Source organism: Rhinoderma darwinii, chromosome 4 (assembly GCF_050947455.1).
Source record: "Rhinoderma darwinii isolate aRhiDar2 chromosome 4, aRhiDar2.hap1, whole genome shotgun sequence".
Lineage (NCBI taxonomy): Eukaryota > Metazoa > Chordata > Amphibia > Anura > Rhinodermatidae > Rhinoderma > Rhinoderma darwinii.
The window spans coordinates 381,201,917-381,216,109 of record NC_134690.1 but is presented as its reverse complement, the minus strand read 5'-3'; the positions used below and the strand labels follow the sequence as shown (position 1 = coordinate 381,216,109).

Sequence of the window (14,193 nt, the reverse complement as noted above, 5' to 3'; positions counted from 1 at the left end):
TTCAATGATTCAATTTAACCTAAGTCTCTAAATGTGGGCAAAGAAAATAAAAAAACTATACTCACCTCCTCCCTCGCCTCCGTTCACCCGCCGCAGCCCCCATCCTCCTGTCTCGGTCTGTGTTACAAGTGTACAAGGCTGCACTGGTGACGCGCTGCCGATGGCACGTGACCGCTGCTGCCAATAACTCCTCATTGGTGTGCTGCTGAGGACAGTAGTTCCACAGCAAATCGCTGTTGAGGGCATTGATTGGCTGCAGCGGTCATGTGCCATCGACCGCGCGTCACCACAGCAGCTTTGTAAACACAGAAAGGGATAGGGGCTGCGGAGGGGGAACGGAGGCGCCGGAGGAGGTGAGTATAGGTTTTTCATTTTCTTTGCCCACATTTAGGGACTTAGTTTAGATAAGAATTTAACCCGGAAAAAAATGTGTTACTTGTGTTCTAAACTGGTAATAAAATGTACAATATAAATCTTCCTTCATAATTTTTATTAGTAAGGTTTATTTTTATATGCATATATATGTTTAGGTAACTTTGTCGGTATTGGGGGGGGGGGCGGGGGGGCCCTGGCACATTATCTGCACAGGGGCCTTTTGCAGTCTGTGTCCGCCACTGTATCTATCTATCTATCTATCTCCCTCATATCTATCTATCTATCTATCTATCTCCCTCATATCTATCTATCTATCTAATATCTATCTATCTATCTATCTATCTGTAATAAATATGTTAACAACTGTAGAGGACTGCCTAAAAGTGTCCAGCCATTAATCAATTAGCATTCGAGAACATCACCACGATATCACATGTCTACACTTCAATGAAACCAGATACCTACTACAAAAGTACACAGACTGTAATAAATTATATAGACAATCAGTGTCTGTATTGTATTTGATTACGATATATATATATATATACACATACATACATACACACACACATATAATTCTTAACTATTCACCATAACATTCTATCTTGCATATATAAAAAAGAGAGACAAACAAACAAAAGGGCAGACGATATATACAATATTTATCTATTTAATATCAATCTATGTAATATCTATCTAGAGTCGGAAGAAATGTACCAAATCCAAATTAAACATATTTTTTTTTAATATTATACATGACTAATTTATTATTAATTCATCAAACACATAGTGCGTTGCATATTTACCCACAGGAATGTAGAAAAGTGTTTTGTTCAGAAATCTTATTCTAATAAATATATTTTATTTTTAACCTAAGTAGACTGATTATTTACATGATAGAAATAAAAAGCCTGATGTTACCATTATTATTTATTATACGTGAGCGATTTATGAAGGAGCTGGAGTCAGACATTGGAAAAACAGAGAAGTCGAAAGTTTGTCTTACCGACTCCACAGCCTATCTATCTATCTATCTATCTATCTATCTATCTATCTATCTATCTATCTATCTATCTATCTATCTATCTATCTATCTATCTAATATCTATCTATCTAGCTCATATCTATCTATCTATCTATCTCATATCTATCTCATACCTATCTAACTCATACCTATCTATCTAATATCTATCTATCTCATATCTATCTATCTCTCTAATATCTATCTCATACCTATCTATCTAATATCTATCTATCTATCTATCTATCTCATATCTATCTATCTCATATCTATCCATCTCATATCTATTTAGCTCATATTTACCTACCTATCTATCTATCTATCTCATACCTATCTATCTATCTCTCATATCTATCTATCTCTCATATCTATCTCATATCTATCTATCTCATATCTATTTATCTCATATCTATCTATCTCTCTCATATCTATCTCATACCTATCTATCTCATATCTATTTAGCTCATATCTATTTAGCTCATATCTATCTAATCTATCTATCTATCTCATAACTATCCCATAAATACAGATTAAGTACAATATATGTGTGTATATATATATATATATATATATATATATATATATATATATATATATATATTTATTTGTTAAGATATACATACTTTTAAATATTTATCATTACATATAGAATACAGTTTTGTTTTATACTATAAATTAAAAAAATATATTATTTTTCATTTATGACATACAGAACTAAACCTGACAAAATCTAAACTACACATTGTTATTGTAAAAATAAAAAACTAGTGCATTCCACAACTCAATCACAAAGAGAGATACAGGATTAGATGATGAGTGATGAGGAGAAGTATTAATGTCTTTGAACTGAGAGACCTCACAGGATCAGGTTACAAATCCAGACTCGTCTTTTTAATAGATTATTAATTGGTCTGTGTGCAAGCCAAGGTTTCTTTTGTTGTTGTTATAAATTATAGATATATTTTTCTGTATTTTTAAATATTATAATTAAAATATAAAATTATAAAAATTGGAATTGGCAAAAATATATTTGTTTTTATTGCATTTAAAAAAAATTATTTTTTTTATTTTTTTTAAATTACAAATCAATGATTTGCTGCTGCCCAAAAACAAATGATGGAAATTAAAGTTGGCACAGCCTTACCTGGTACATTCCAACGCCGATGTGTTTGGGCTCAATTTTCACAAGCTCAGCTAATGGATCTTGTACACGTCTTGCTATGGAAACTGAAAAAAAACAAAACAGAATAGACAAATAAATGCCTTTTTAAGTAAAACTCTGTACCATATAAATACAGCAGCTTGTAATCTCTGTGTTCAGGTTACTTAACGCCATTTCGCTGAAGCAGAGTTCAAAAAGTTTGTAACACAGTGGGGGGGGGGGGGATGTCTGTGACACATACTTTAAAATGTCTCACGTCACAAACCCGGAGTCAACTCCAACCTGGGTAATATTGTTCCAGTTTTGTAAGACACTAAAAGGCTATGTACACCTATGAAAACTATTTTTATTTTATAAAAAGGCGTATCAGTGTGTTTGCTGCTACTTTTTCAGACGCAGCTGCTTTTGTATTCTGTATACAAAGCAGCTGTAACTTGCCCTGAGACCTGTATCCGTCATGTCAGCAGGACTGACTGGTTCAGTGTCAGCGGGTCCTTCGTGTCTCTGACACGCAGGATCCACCTGATATCGATCACATCTAAGTCCATAACTTAGATGTGATCGGTAACAGCTCGATACGCTGACACTGAAGCCGTCAGTCCTGCTGATGTGACAGATTTAGGTCTCAGCACACGATACAGCTGCTCTGTATACAGGATACAAAGCAGCTGTATCTCAAAAAGTTTAAATAATTTTTAATAAAAAGTAATTACAAAGTTGCACCAATCACAATGATAAGCATTTTTATTTAAAAATAAATAAATAATTTTCAAAGGTGTACATAGTCTTTAGCAGCCCATGCTGACAACATTTGTCTTGATAAAATGTAAATACAGTAATCCAACATCCTTGTGACCGCAGAGGTGACAGATTTTCGGAAATTCCAGATTACTTATTTCTTTCCACATACGTGCAAACACATACATACATACATAGAAAACACATATATAGAATTACAGGTTCTATGCAACGTATAGACTGCCACGGTGGAGTTCTTGTTGTCTGTTGCGGGCGGTGTGTGTATTGTCCTCAGTGACAAGTCCTTGAGGGTGATTAAGGTTAATAGCTGGGCCTGGCTGGGGCCTACATTACTCCACTGAGGCCCATGCTAGACCTACACAGAATATAGTCATATAATATATTGCATTGTGCCCTGAGGGCCAAAATAGGAGCCTGGCCTATATAGTGATCATCCTCATCCTTCAAAAACGGGAGCACAACCTGCGGCCCGGGGAACACATGCGGCCAAGGCTGCCATTCTTTGTGGCTCCTAGCCATCTCTGGCACCATTTTTTTTGACTCCTCTCTGTTTTGCACTTCTCAAAGAGGACAGGATGAGGTGTAGATGTGGCAGTGCATAAATGCGTCTCTATCTATTGTTTATGGGAGTACTTCCCATAAACTACAGTGGAAATAGTCTTGCTTATGCGTGACCACATTGACTCTTTCTCTCTGAGTGGTAAACAAGGGAGCAGGGGACCCACATCCTCCCCATAAGTGGAACCTACACCTATCAGACATTTATGGCATATACGGTCTATATGTCTCTGGTGGGAATACACCTTTAAGTTATATTGCGGCCCTTAGGAGCGGTACATGTGGGGCCCACATTTCTCAGACATTTAAGGTATATCCTGTGGACATGCCATAAATGTTTAAGTTGGGACTACCCCTTTAATCATACATTGTCTTATACAGCCTAACTAACCCATCTATTCTCTTTATGACTCTCTCACCCTCAAACATCCCTTCTCATTTAATGGGGCTGTAATATCCTATACCGTCCAGTCCTCACTGAGATATGAGTGAACAGGTTATGGTCTCGCACAAAATTAGTAAATCAGTGCACTCCTCTTCTGCTGCTGACATCATTCCTGATTGGCTGCAGGTTGTTCTGAACATAACATAATCACAGTAAACGGTCTATAGGACAGGAATACTATTTTCCACTGCAGAAAGGCATACTGTGCCAGTATGCTAAACCCCTTAAGGATCCCAAAAACTTTTGATATGCCCAAATTTTTTAAGGTTGCCGCAGCTGTACGAGGCCCTGTTTTTCGAGGGATGAGATGTACTTTCTTTAGGTGACTTTTTTGTACATATACATTAGTGTTTCATTTATATAATTTTTTATTTGTGGGAAAAATGTATGAAAAAGCAATTCCACCACCCTTTTTATTGCTTTATTTATGCTATACACTAATTCCTAATTATATAAATTTATTATCCAGCTAGTTACAGTTGTGTGGATGTGAAATATGTCTATATTACCTGGTGTCCTCGGACTATGCCCTAACAACAGGCAATATGGCCAGACAACCCTGGGTCCTTTAATGCCCATACATGGTATGGGCACTGATCGCCTCATAGAGATCCCCCCATGATGTGCTCAAAGGACGGATCCCCCCTATATCTCTGCTGCCCTGGTATGCTACGATCAGCATTGCTCGCCGCATGCAAGGGGTTGAATGTGGTGCAGCGGTTGTGTATTACAGCTCTTGTCTTCTTCTCTCTCTTGTGAACACAACGGCAAAGCCACGCAACCCCAATGTCAAGTATTCTCGTCATGATGAATCTTTTCAACAAGTTTTATTGAGTTTTTTCAACAAGGTAAGGAAATATATTGCATAAACATACACAAAAAAAAAAAGGGGGGAGATACACAATATATAATATATCGCAACTGATACAGAAATGTACTAGGCAGTATGTCAAACAGTCAGGACGGTGTTGATAAGAGCATGTAAAAAGAGGAAACAAAATTGAGAAGTGGAAAGAGGGAATGGAAAGAGGGGAACAAAAAGACAGGGAAAGGTAAAGGTGTGGTCGGCCAGAGATCTAGAGAAAAATCATTAGCAAATTGTCAAAAGGCGGTGATCATGGCACCAGGTAGGTGAGAGTAGGCGTAATTGATCCAGGGCAGCCAAAGCAACTCGAATCTGGCAATCCTATCCAATAAAATACTTGTGAGTTTTTCGTTTATAAATATTTGGTCCATTCTGGTTTTGACACCTGCAAAAATTACTGACTGCTTTTTCCAGGAGTGGGCAATAGTCATTTTGGCAGCCAATAGGATGTAAGAAAACAATTGAAATTGTGCATGCGTTAGATCAGAGGGTTTAAGGTGGAGGAGAGCTAACTTAGGATCTTTATGCAAAATTATACCAAACAGACTCTGAGCGAGACCAAAGACTCTGCTCCAGAATCTAACGAGTTTAGGGCAGGACCACCATATGTGGAACATGTCACCAGGCGCGGGGCATCCCCTAAAGCAGGAAGCAGGGTAAGAGGGAAATGCATGCGCAATTCGGCTGGGGACCAGGTACCACCGCATCATAACTTTATATGCGGATTCTAAGATATTCGTATTGATAGAGCAATGTGAAACTGTGCTCCAGATACTACGCCACTCAGCCAGTTCCAGCGTCATCCCCAAGTCCCGGTGCCATCGGTCCACATATGTATGAGGGGTAGGGGATGGATTGTTGAGGAGCCATTTGTATAAGAGGGATATCATCCCTCTCGAGGTTGGGCAGATACTACAGATTCTCTCGAACTGTGAGCAAGAGTCAGATGTTTCCCTGTTGTTAAGAAGAGAAGTAATCCAGTTTTTAAGTTGTAGATATCTGAATATCTCGCCACTGGGGATCTGCTTAGAGGTCTGGAGTTCACAGAACGAGAGAATCCGAGAGTGAGTGGGCGTGAGGAGTTGGTGAACTCTAAGTATGTCATTCGACCACCACCATTTAAAGGCATAATAGTTGTCTGCGCCAGGAGAGAACAAAGGGTTGTGCCATATAGAAATAAGGGGAAGATGTGGAGAAATCAATCTACTGGAATATTTGATAGAGTCCCAGACCGTTAAAATGTGTGTAAGAGAAGGGGAGAGATGTGTAGGACGTAAGGATGGTGGCATCCAGGGCAGAGATTGTATCGGGGTGGGCGACACCTCCGGAATATCCAGGTACACCCATAGAGGCATATTTACCGAAACGTGTAATTTAGGCAAGGATGCTATCATGGCTGCTTGATAATATTTAGAGATATTAGGAACACCCAATCCCCCGTCTGTCTTCAGCGAGCAGAGAGTGGACCTGGATATTCTAGGACGTGTGCCACGCCAGATAAACGAGGATATACGGTTCTGAAGGAGACGTAACATGTGTGGTGGGACTTTTATCGGCAGGGTTTGAAATAGGTAAAGAAGCCTGGGGAGGATGGTCATTTTAACCGCAGAAATCCGTCCAACCCAAGAGAGGTAAGTGTGTTGCCATGATGTCATAGAAGAGGTGAGGGAGCGGATCAGGGAGGGATAATTGGCAGAATATAGCTGAGCATATGAGGGAGTCAGGTGAATACCCAGATAATTTAATGAGTGTCTGGCCCACTGAAAAGGAAAATGGTTACGTATGGAGTGTAGGACTTGTTGGGAGAGATTAATATTTAAGGCGATTGATTTTGTAGGGTTAATTGTTAGCCCAGAAATTGAGGCAAAGTCGGATAAAGTTTTCATTAGGTTGGGAAGGGAAACAGTAGGTTGGGAGAGCATTAGTAGCATGTCGTCAGCAAAAAGGGACATTTTATGTTGCATGCCCGCCACTTCCAACCCTTTGATGTTCTGATTTTGGCGTATCATCATAGCCAAGGGCTCAAGAGCCAAAATAAATAGAATGGGAGATAGCGGACATCCTTGTCTAGTGCCCCGTTCAATAGGAAAGGGAGCAGACTGATAGCCAGCATAGCAAACTTTGGCTGTAGGGTTGGAATAGAGGGCATGCACCCAGGACATAAAGTGACGCTGGAAGCCCCACTTCCCCAAGGCAAAATCCATGTATGACCAGGATATCGTGTCGAAGGCTTTTTGAATATCGAGCGAGAGAAGCATTGAGGCCACATTTCTCCTACGAGCTACATGAATCAGAGATATAACTCTCTTGGTGCAATCACTTGTCTGTCTGCCTGGGACAAAGCCAGCCTGGTCCCCATGGATAATAACGTCAAGGAAGCAGTTTATCCTAGTCGCCATAATCTTGGCCAGGATTTTAATATCTGTGTTCAAGAGTGATATTGGTCTGTAGTTGGTAATTTGGAGAGAGTCTTTTTGTGGTTTGGGGATCATAGCGATTTGAGCATGAAGGGTTGATGGGAGAGGGGTTGTACCAGCTCTGAGGGCATTAAAGAGTTGAGTTAAATACGGGACCAGTAGTGGGGAGAGTTTTTTATAATATAAAGGGGAAAAACCGTCAGGACCAGGTGATTTGGAGGGTTTCAACTCCTTGATGGCTGCCTGAACCTCTGCTTCGGATATCTCAGCCTCCAAGGCCACAAGGTTGGAAGGAGTGATATCCGGAAAAGTCAGGTCTGCAAATAAGCCTTCAGCCCTCAAGGAGTCAAATAATGGGGGGGAGGAATATAAGTTGGAGAGAAAATTTTGAAATAGGGAAGTGATTTTATTGGGGTCCGCTGTAACATTACCTGTGGAAGTTCGTAACCTAACAGGTTCCCTTGTCGACACAGGGACCCTCAATTGACGAGCCAGGAGTTTACCCGGTTTATTACTTTGCGAGTAATATCGCTGTTTGGACCATCTAAGTTTGCGTTCTACCTGCTCCGTCAATAGAAGGTCTAGTTCCAGCCTAGTAGCATCTACCGAGGTTTTATTAGCGGTCGAGGGGTTCTGTTTCCAAGTATGTTCCTTTTGTTCTAACAAGCGGTATAACTCTGCGATTTTTCGTTCTCTATTTTTCTTTTTAAATGAGCCTAGTCGAATGAGAGCTCCCCGCAATGTGGCTTTATGCGCCTCCCATAATATAATCGGGGAGGACGTGGAACCCACATTCAGGTCAAAATAGTCCTTTACCGCCGCTTCCACTTGCGCGAAAGTATCTTTAGAGGACAAAAGGGAGTCATTCAGACGCCAGTTAAAGGAGAGCCCCCGTGGGACCAGGGAAGAAAAAGAAACTTCCACTGGGTTGTGATCAGACCAAGGTGTGCTCAATATCTTAGCTGAGGAGCATAGTGGTAGAGATCTTTGAGATGTAAATATGTGGTCAATACGGCTAAACGAGGAATGAGGGCAGGAATAGAAAGTAAAGTCTTTTGTGGTGGGGTGGAGTTCACGCCAGAGATCTTGAAGGTCATGTAGTTGCAACATATCCCTGAACTCAATGGAAGGTGTGTGGGATGTGGATGGATTGGGGGTCGGGGATTTATCCACTGAGGGATTGATTACCAGATTCGAGTCACCCATAACCACCAGAAGACCCCGACGGTTAGCGTCAACCAGCTTAAATAGGTGGGAAAAAAACCCTGTTTGAAAGTCATTAGGACCATAATAACCTACTAGGGTCACTTCTACATCAAATAGTGTGCCGACTAAAATCACATAGCGTCCAGTGGGATCAATAATTTCTGTGTTGCAAATAAAAGGGAGATTCTTTCTAAAGGCAATAACTACTCCTCGCCGTTTTTCGTGAGCGTATGCGCCATAAAAAACGGGGAAGTGCGCACTTAGATATTGTGGTTTAGACGTGGCAGAAAATCTAGTTTCCTGGAGGCAAACTATATCGGCATGGCTAGCTTTGTAGAAATGAAAAGCCTTCGAGCGTTTATGTGGGGAGTTGAAACCCTGGACATTGTGGGAGATTATTTTCAAAGCAGGAGGGGCCATGAGAATGGTTTAATGATCCGACGAAGACCTCTGACCGACAGGGGGAGAAGGAAAGAGGGGAAGGTAAGAAAGGGGAGGGAGAGATAGACTAAATAAAAAGTAATATAAAAAAAACTATGCACATAGACATCGAGAAATGGAAAATGCCCAAAACACGGCATAGAGAAGTGGATAGCAGTACGGGTAATACTACTTGTAGAACCAGGGGGTCACCGGCACCTGGGCACAAAGGTGTGGTAACAACATTTTGTTGGGGTGAACTCAAAAATGTAGCAGAGGTAAAGTAAGGGGAATAAAACTTAATTATATTGACAGCCAATGTAAAGCAAAGTTAACCGAACCCACACAAAATGGAACTGCGGCAGGCTTGGTGTGCTCCACTACTTGTATACAGAAACAGAGACAGTGTTGTGGAGCGGCATATTAAAGTACAGTGTATGAAACAACATCTCGAGCCGGGAAACAGCATGCCCGACACCCGCCGCCCCCAATGGGAGGCAGGGGGCACCCGGCAGGCCGATCCACGGCCCGAGAGAAGTAGGCCGCAACTCCCGGCTGCAATACAGAATAAGAGGCAGTTGAAATGTATGTCCAGCAGGCCATGCATGCAGTGCCGCCATGTGGTGAGGCAAAACATGCATAGCAGGCCAGACCAAAAATCCATAAATGTGTAAGTGGAAAATGAGTGCGGGTAATGCCAGAAGTACTTTGTATGTAGTGAACATCTTAGAAATCAACAAGACAAAACGTCAAATGAGTTAAACTGCCCGTTGCAGAAATCAGTCCCCATCGTAGACAGACCACCGCAAGTGAGGCAGAGTAACAATCCAAGGTTATTGGAAACAAAAAGGTGGACAGTCAGACCACAAGCAAAAAGCACTCATCCATCAGGCTGGGTCGTCACGAACATTGGGTATGGCACCAAATCTCCCAGGTGGTCTGCGTGGGGGAACTTTCTCCCAGATGGGGCGAAGAGGAGGTCTGTCGCGGCGCGCCTGAGACGTTTGACTCGGTCTGTCAGCCTCCACAGGTAAGAGTTGCAGGGTGACCAAAAGTTGCTTGAGGTCGTCGGCTGAGCTGGCAGAGTAGAACTTATTATCCACAGAAAATTGGAGTTTGAAAGGGTATCCCCAGCGGTATCTAATCTGACGATGTTGTAAGACGGCCAGCAGGGGTTTCATATTCCGCCGCTTTTGGATGGTGATCGGGGAAAGATCGGCGAAGATTTGATATTCGTGACCCTGGAACAGCAGGGATGAAGCAGCTCTGGCTTTTTGAGACAGGGTTTCTTTAGTAGCATAATAGGTAAGTTTCACCACTATATCCCGTGGCCTACCATCTTGACGTTTGGGACCGAGCGATCTGTGGACCCGATCCATCTCCAATCTGTCTATAGGGAGGCCTGGCGCCAATTCCTGGAACAGGGCAGTAACCGAGGAATTAAGATCTTCGTAGGTTTCAGGTAAACCTCTAATTCGAAGGTTTCCCCGCCGCGCACGGTTTTCAAAATCCTCTAGTCGGAGCATAGTGGAATCCAAATCTGCCCTCAGGGAATCGAATTCAGCATCGTGCGCATTTAAGACTTCTATGGTGTCATCCATTTTAGTCTCCAGGACATTTGTCCGGGCTCCCAGCTCCCGTATCTCCCGAGTAAGATCCCTGGACAGCTTAGAAGCTGTAAGTTGTAGTTCCTGCTGTAGAAGCTGCTTAAATTTTTGAAGCAGGGAGGCATCTCTAGCAGTAAATTGTGGATCGGGTTGCTGGGACCCGTCCTCCTGCGAGTCTGCTACGAGCTCGGGTGAGGCCTGTATGTCGTCCTCTGAGCCTGCCGACATGGCGGGAGAAGTTGCGCTCTCAGGCGTGGGGGCAGGGACGGAGGACTCCGGCGGTTTTAAGTCCTTTCGCCCCACTAAATTCTTCCGGACCATGAACAAACTGAGCTGGGGGTCGACTGGGGGAGAAAGTGGGGTGTGATAGCGAGATAGTTCACCTCAAATGTTAGCGTCTGATAGCTGTTGTGCCCAGGAGTCGCGGAGCTACCTCAGCATGCGGCCATCTTGGTTAGCAGCTCGCGAGCGCCCCCCCGTCATGATGAATCTAAAGCCTGCGGCTCATGACGAGAATTTTCGTCATGTGTCGTCAAGCAGTTAATAAATTCAGGTTTGTGCGCCCTTATGGACTTTTATGTTTTGCATGTGGTGATAGAAACAGTTGGTTATAATATTTTCTTCATGAAAATCTCAGCAATGAATCTAAAATTCATCTTAGAACACATCATGGAATGTGTATCAATCCAAACAAGGAAAGATGTGAACAAGGAATTTAAAAGGTGCCATGAAATGCAACAAATCTCATAATAAAAAAAACATTAAAAAAAAAAAAATATCCCTAAATTAATTTCACACAGTTCCTGTACATAGGCTGTTCCATATGAAATCCAGTTCAAACAAATAAGAGTCTTGTCATGTATTGGAATCCAGGAATAATAAAGTGTTCCATTAAAGAAATCCCTATGTGCAATATCTGTTCTAATCCCAAACTAAGAGCTTCGTAGAATATTTGGAAAAATCAATAAATAAAACCGAAGAACTTTTACACTTTCCTCCTATTGTGTAAGCATCGAGTAGTTTTATTGTGCAGTCGACTGCCCTTCAGTCCTTAGCGTTTCAATGCATTGTGACTATGGGGGAACATATGAATTGTTCTAAACTTTACCAGATGTAAGATGATGTTAGATTAAGTTATTTAGTGTGTGCTACATGATTTTAGATTACGTTAAATTAGCATGTTTGGAAGGAGCGCAGAGTAATGTGAGCGGTTCCAGCTCATACAAGGCTAAGCTCTTTAACCCTGTAAGCCGAATAAAACAAAATTCCTCTCATCCATGAGAGATCTTCATACAAGATCCCAGAAAACTTTTTGTTTTTCAAAAACATTGCCACAATAATCACCCTTAAGAGAGAATCGTACGAATATCAACCACACCCTTCTTCGTGCTATAATAAAAGCCTATACTTCTGTAAGCCTCAATCTCCTCCATGGGCAAATATGGACACCATTTTTTAGTGTATTATATGCAACGTTTCTTTAAATGAAGGAAATTGAACTTGGTGCTGCAAAACTATTCTAACAATATGGCTTTGGCAATATCAGGTAGCATCGGAAGACTTTGTTTTGCATATTAAAGGGGTTTTGCAGTATGACAACCACGTCTGTATGCCGTATTAGTGAACAGGTACGACGGAGAGACACTTTGTAAGAGCGGCTCCTGCGCCGGCTGACCCGACGGATTCATGCATTACATGGATGGCTATTTATTTGAATGGTCGCCATGAAGTGTGCCTGAACGCAGCTTCCCCAAGTACAACAGCTGATCGCCGAAGGGTGATCCCCAGTTCAGTGGACTGAAATCCTACTTCCCATTGCCCTCTGACTGTTTGGGTGGCCTTTGTGCCCTTTAGTTCAGCCATTGTAAAGCGAGACCTCTGACCAAAAATGAGAAGGGAAGATATTTGATGCTAACCCAGTGTATACAGTTTACCAAATAGGTAAATTGTACAATTTTACCAGTGAACCTACAATTGTGTATAAAGGAACTACATATTCCAAATATACTTCTATTATTGGTATTGGTCTTTACAAGTGGAGGAGATACAACAAAAGGTCATAGTCTCTGTAGTTCGTTAGCAGAGACTGTTGTATGACTATGTAGGTCTACTGCACCATAGGCAGAATACAGGCTGTCATAAACAGTGACCTCTAATCTGCAGGTGGTAGTTCATAGAAATATACCGGAGAAATGCTGTATATGCAATGCAATCAATGGAAAAGCCCAAGAAAATAAATGGGATAGACCAGGCATATGACACGAGACCCATAACTAACGCACCCAGCGTTTATGACACATTAAATTCCACATATGCTTATATTTGCAATATCTTCCCCCAGTGTTGGTATACATTACAACCCTGGAAGTCACAAGCAGTTACATGTAAGATACACTGAAATTGGAGAAACTGATATTGACCTATGGAGAAAGTGAAGGAAATCTTAGCTGAACCCAAACTGCAGGTGAAAGTGAATTCTACTAGCTGAGCCTCCGCTTTAACCCCTGAAGTCGTTTACGGGATATGAGTTATATCTCCTGGTACTGGTGATGTAAGATGAAGTTTAGTATATTAAAAAAAAGACTTCTGTTGAATGCCTTCATGAAGTGCACCGAAGGGCACCAGACCCTGAAATGTCTAAATGCAGGTGCTCCCGAACCACAGGACTAAGACACTGTTTGTTTTCTCTTGAAAGGGCACCAACAAATTATTGACTGCAGGAAAGAAGCATTTTCTCTTTCTTTACCTGAATAGCGGTGCTGCCAGCATTGGAATAGAATTTAAAAGGACACTGATTTCTCAAGTATAACTGGTGCTAGGGAAGAATGGACGAGTTACCCATAGCAACTAATCAGGAAGGCGTTATCCATAGCAACTAATCAGGAAGGAGTTACCCATAGCAACTAATCAGGAAGGAGTTATCCATAGTAACTAATCAGGAAGGAGTTATCCATAGTAAGTAACAGGAAGGAGTTACCCATAGCAACTAATCAGGAAGGAGTTATCCATAGTAACTAATCAGGAAGGAGTTATCCATAGTAAGTAACAGGAAGGAGTTATCCATAGCAACTAATCAGGAAGGAGTTACCCATAGCAACTAATCAGGAAGGAGTTATCCATAGTAACTAATCAGGAAGGAGTTACCCTTAGCAAATAATCAGGAAATAGTTACCCATAGCAACTTATCAGGAAGGAGTTATCCATAGTAAGTAACAGGAAGGAGTTACCCATAGTAACTAATCAGGAAGGAGTTATCCATAGTAACTAATCAGGAAGGAGTTATCCATAGTAAGTAACAGGAAGGAGTTATCCATAGCAACTAATCAGGAAGGAGTTACCCATAGCAACTAATCAGGAA

General features: G+C 41.5%; 1 protein-coding gene across 1 annotated transcript in view; it reads right to left on the bottom strand.

Moving 5' to 3' along the window:
- The window catches only part of SRBD1 (S1 RNA binding domain 1), a 180,245-nt gene that overhangs the window by 68,504 nt on the left and 97,548 nt on the right, over positions 1–14,193 (bottom strand). Inside the window, exon 17 of the mRNA XM_075863219.1 lies at positions 2,541–2,623. Coding sequence (XP_075719334.1) covers positions 2,541–2,623 — 83 coding nt within the window. The remainder of the gene's footprint in view (positions 1–2,540; positions 2,624–14,193) is intronic.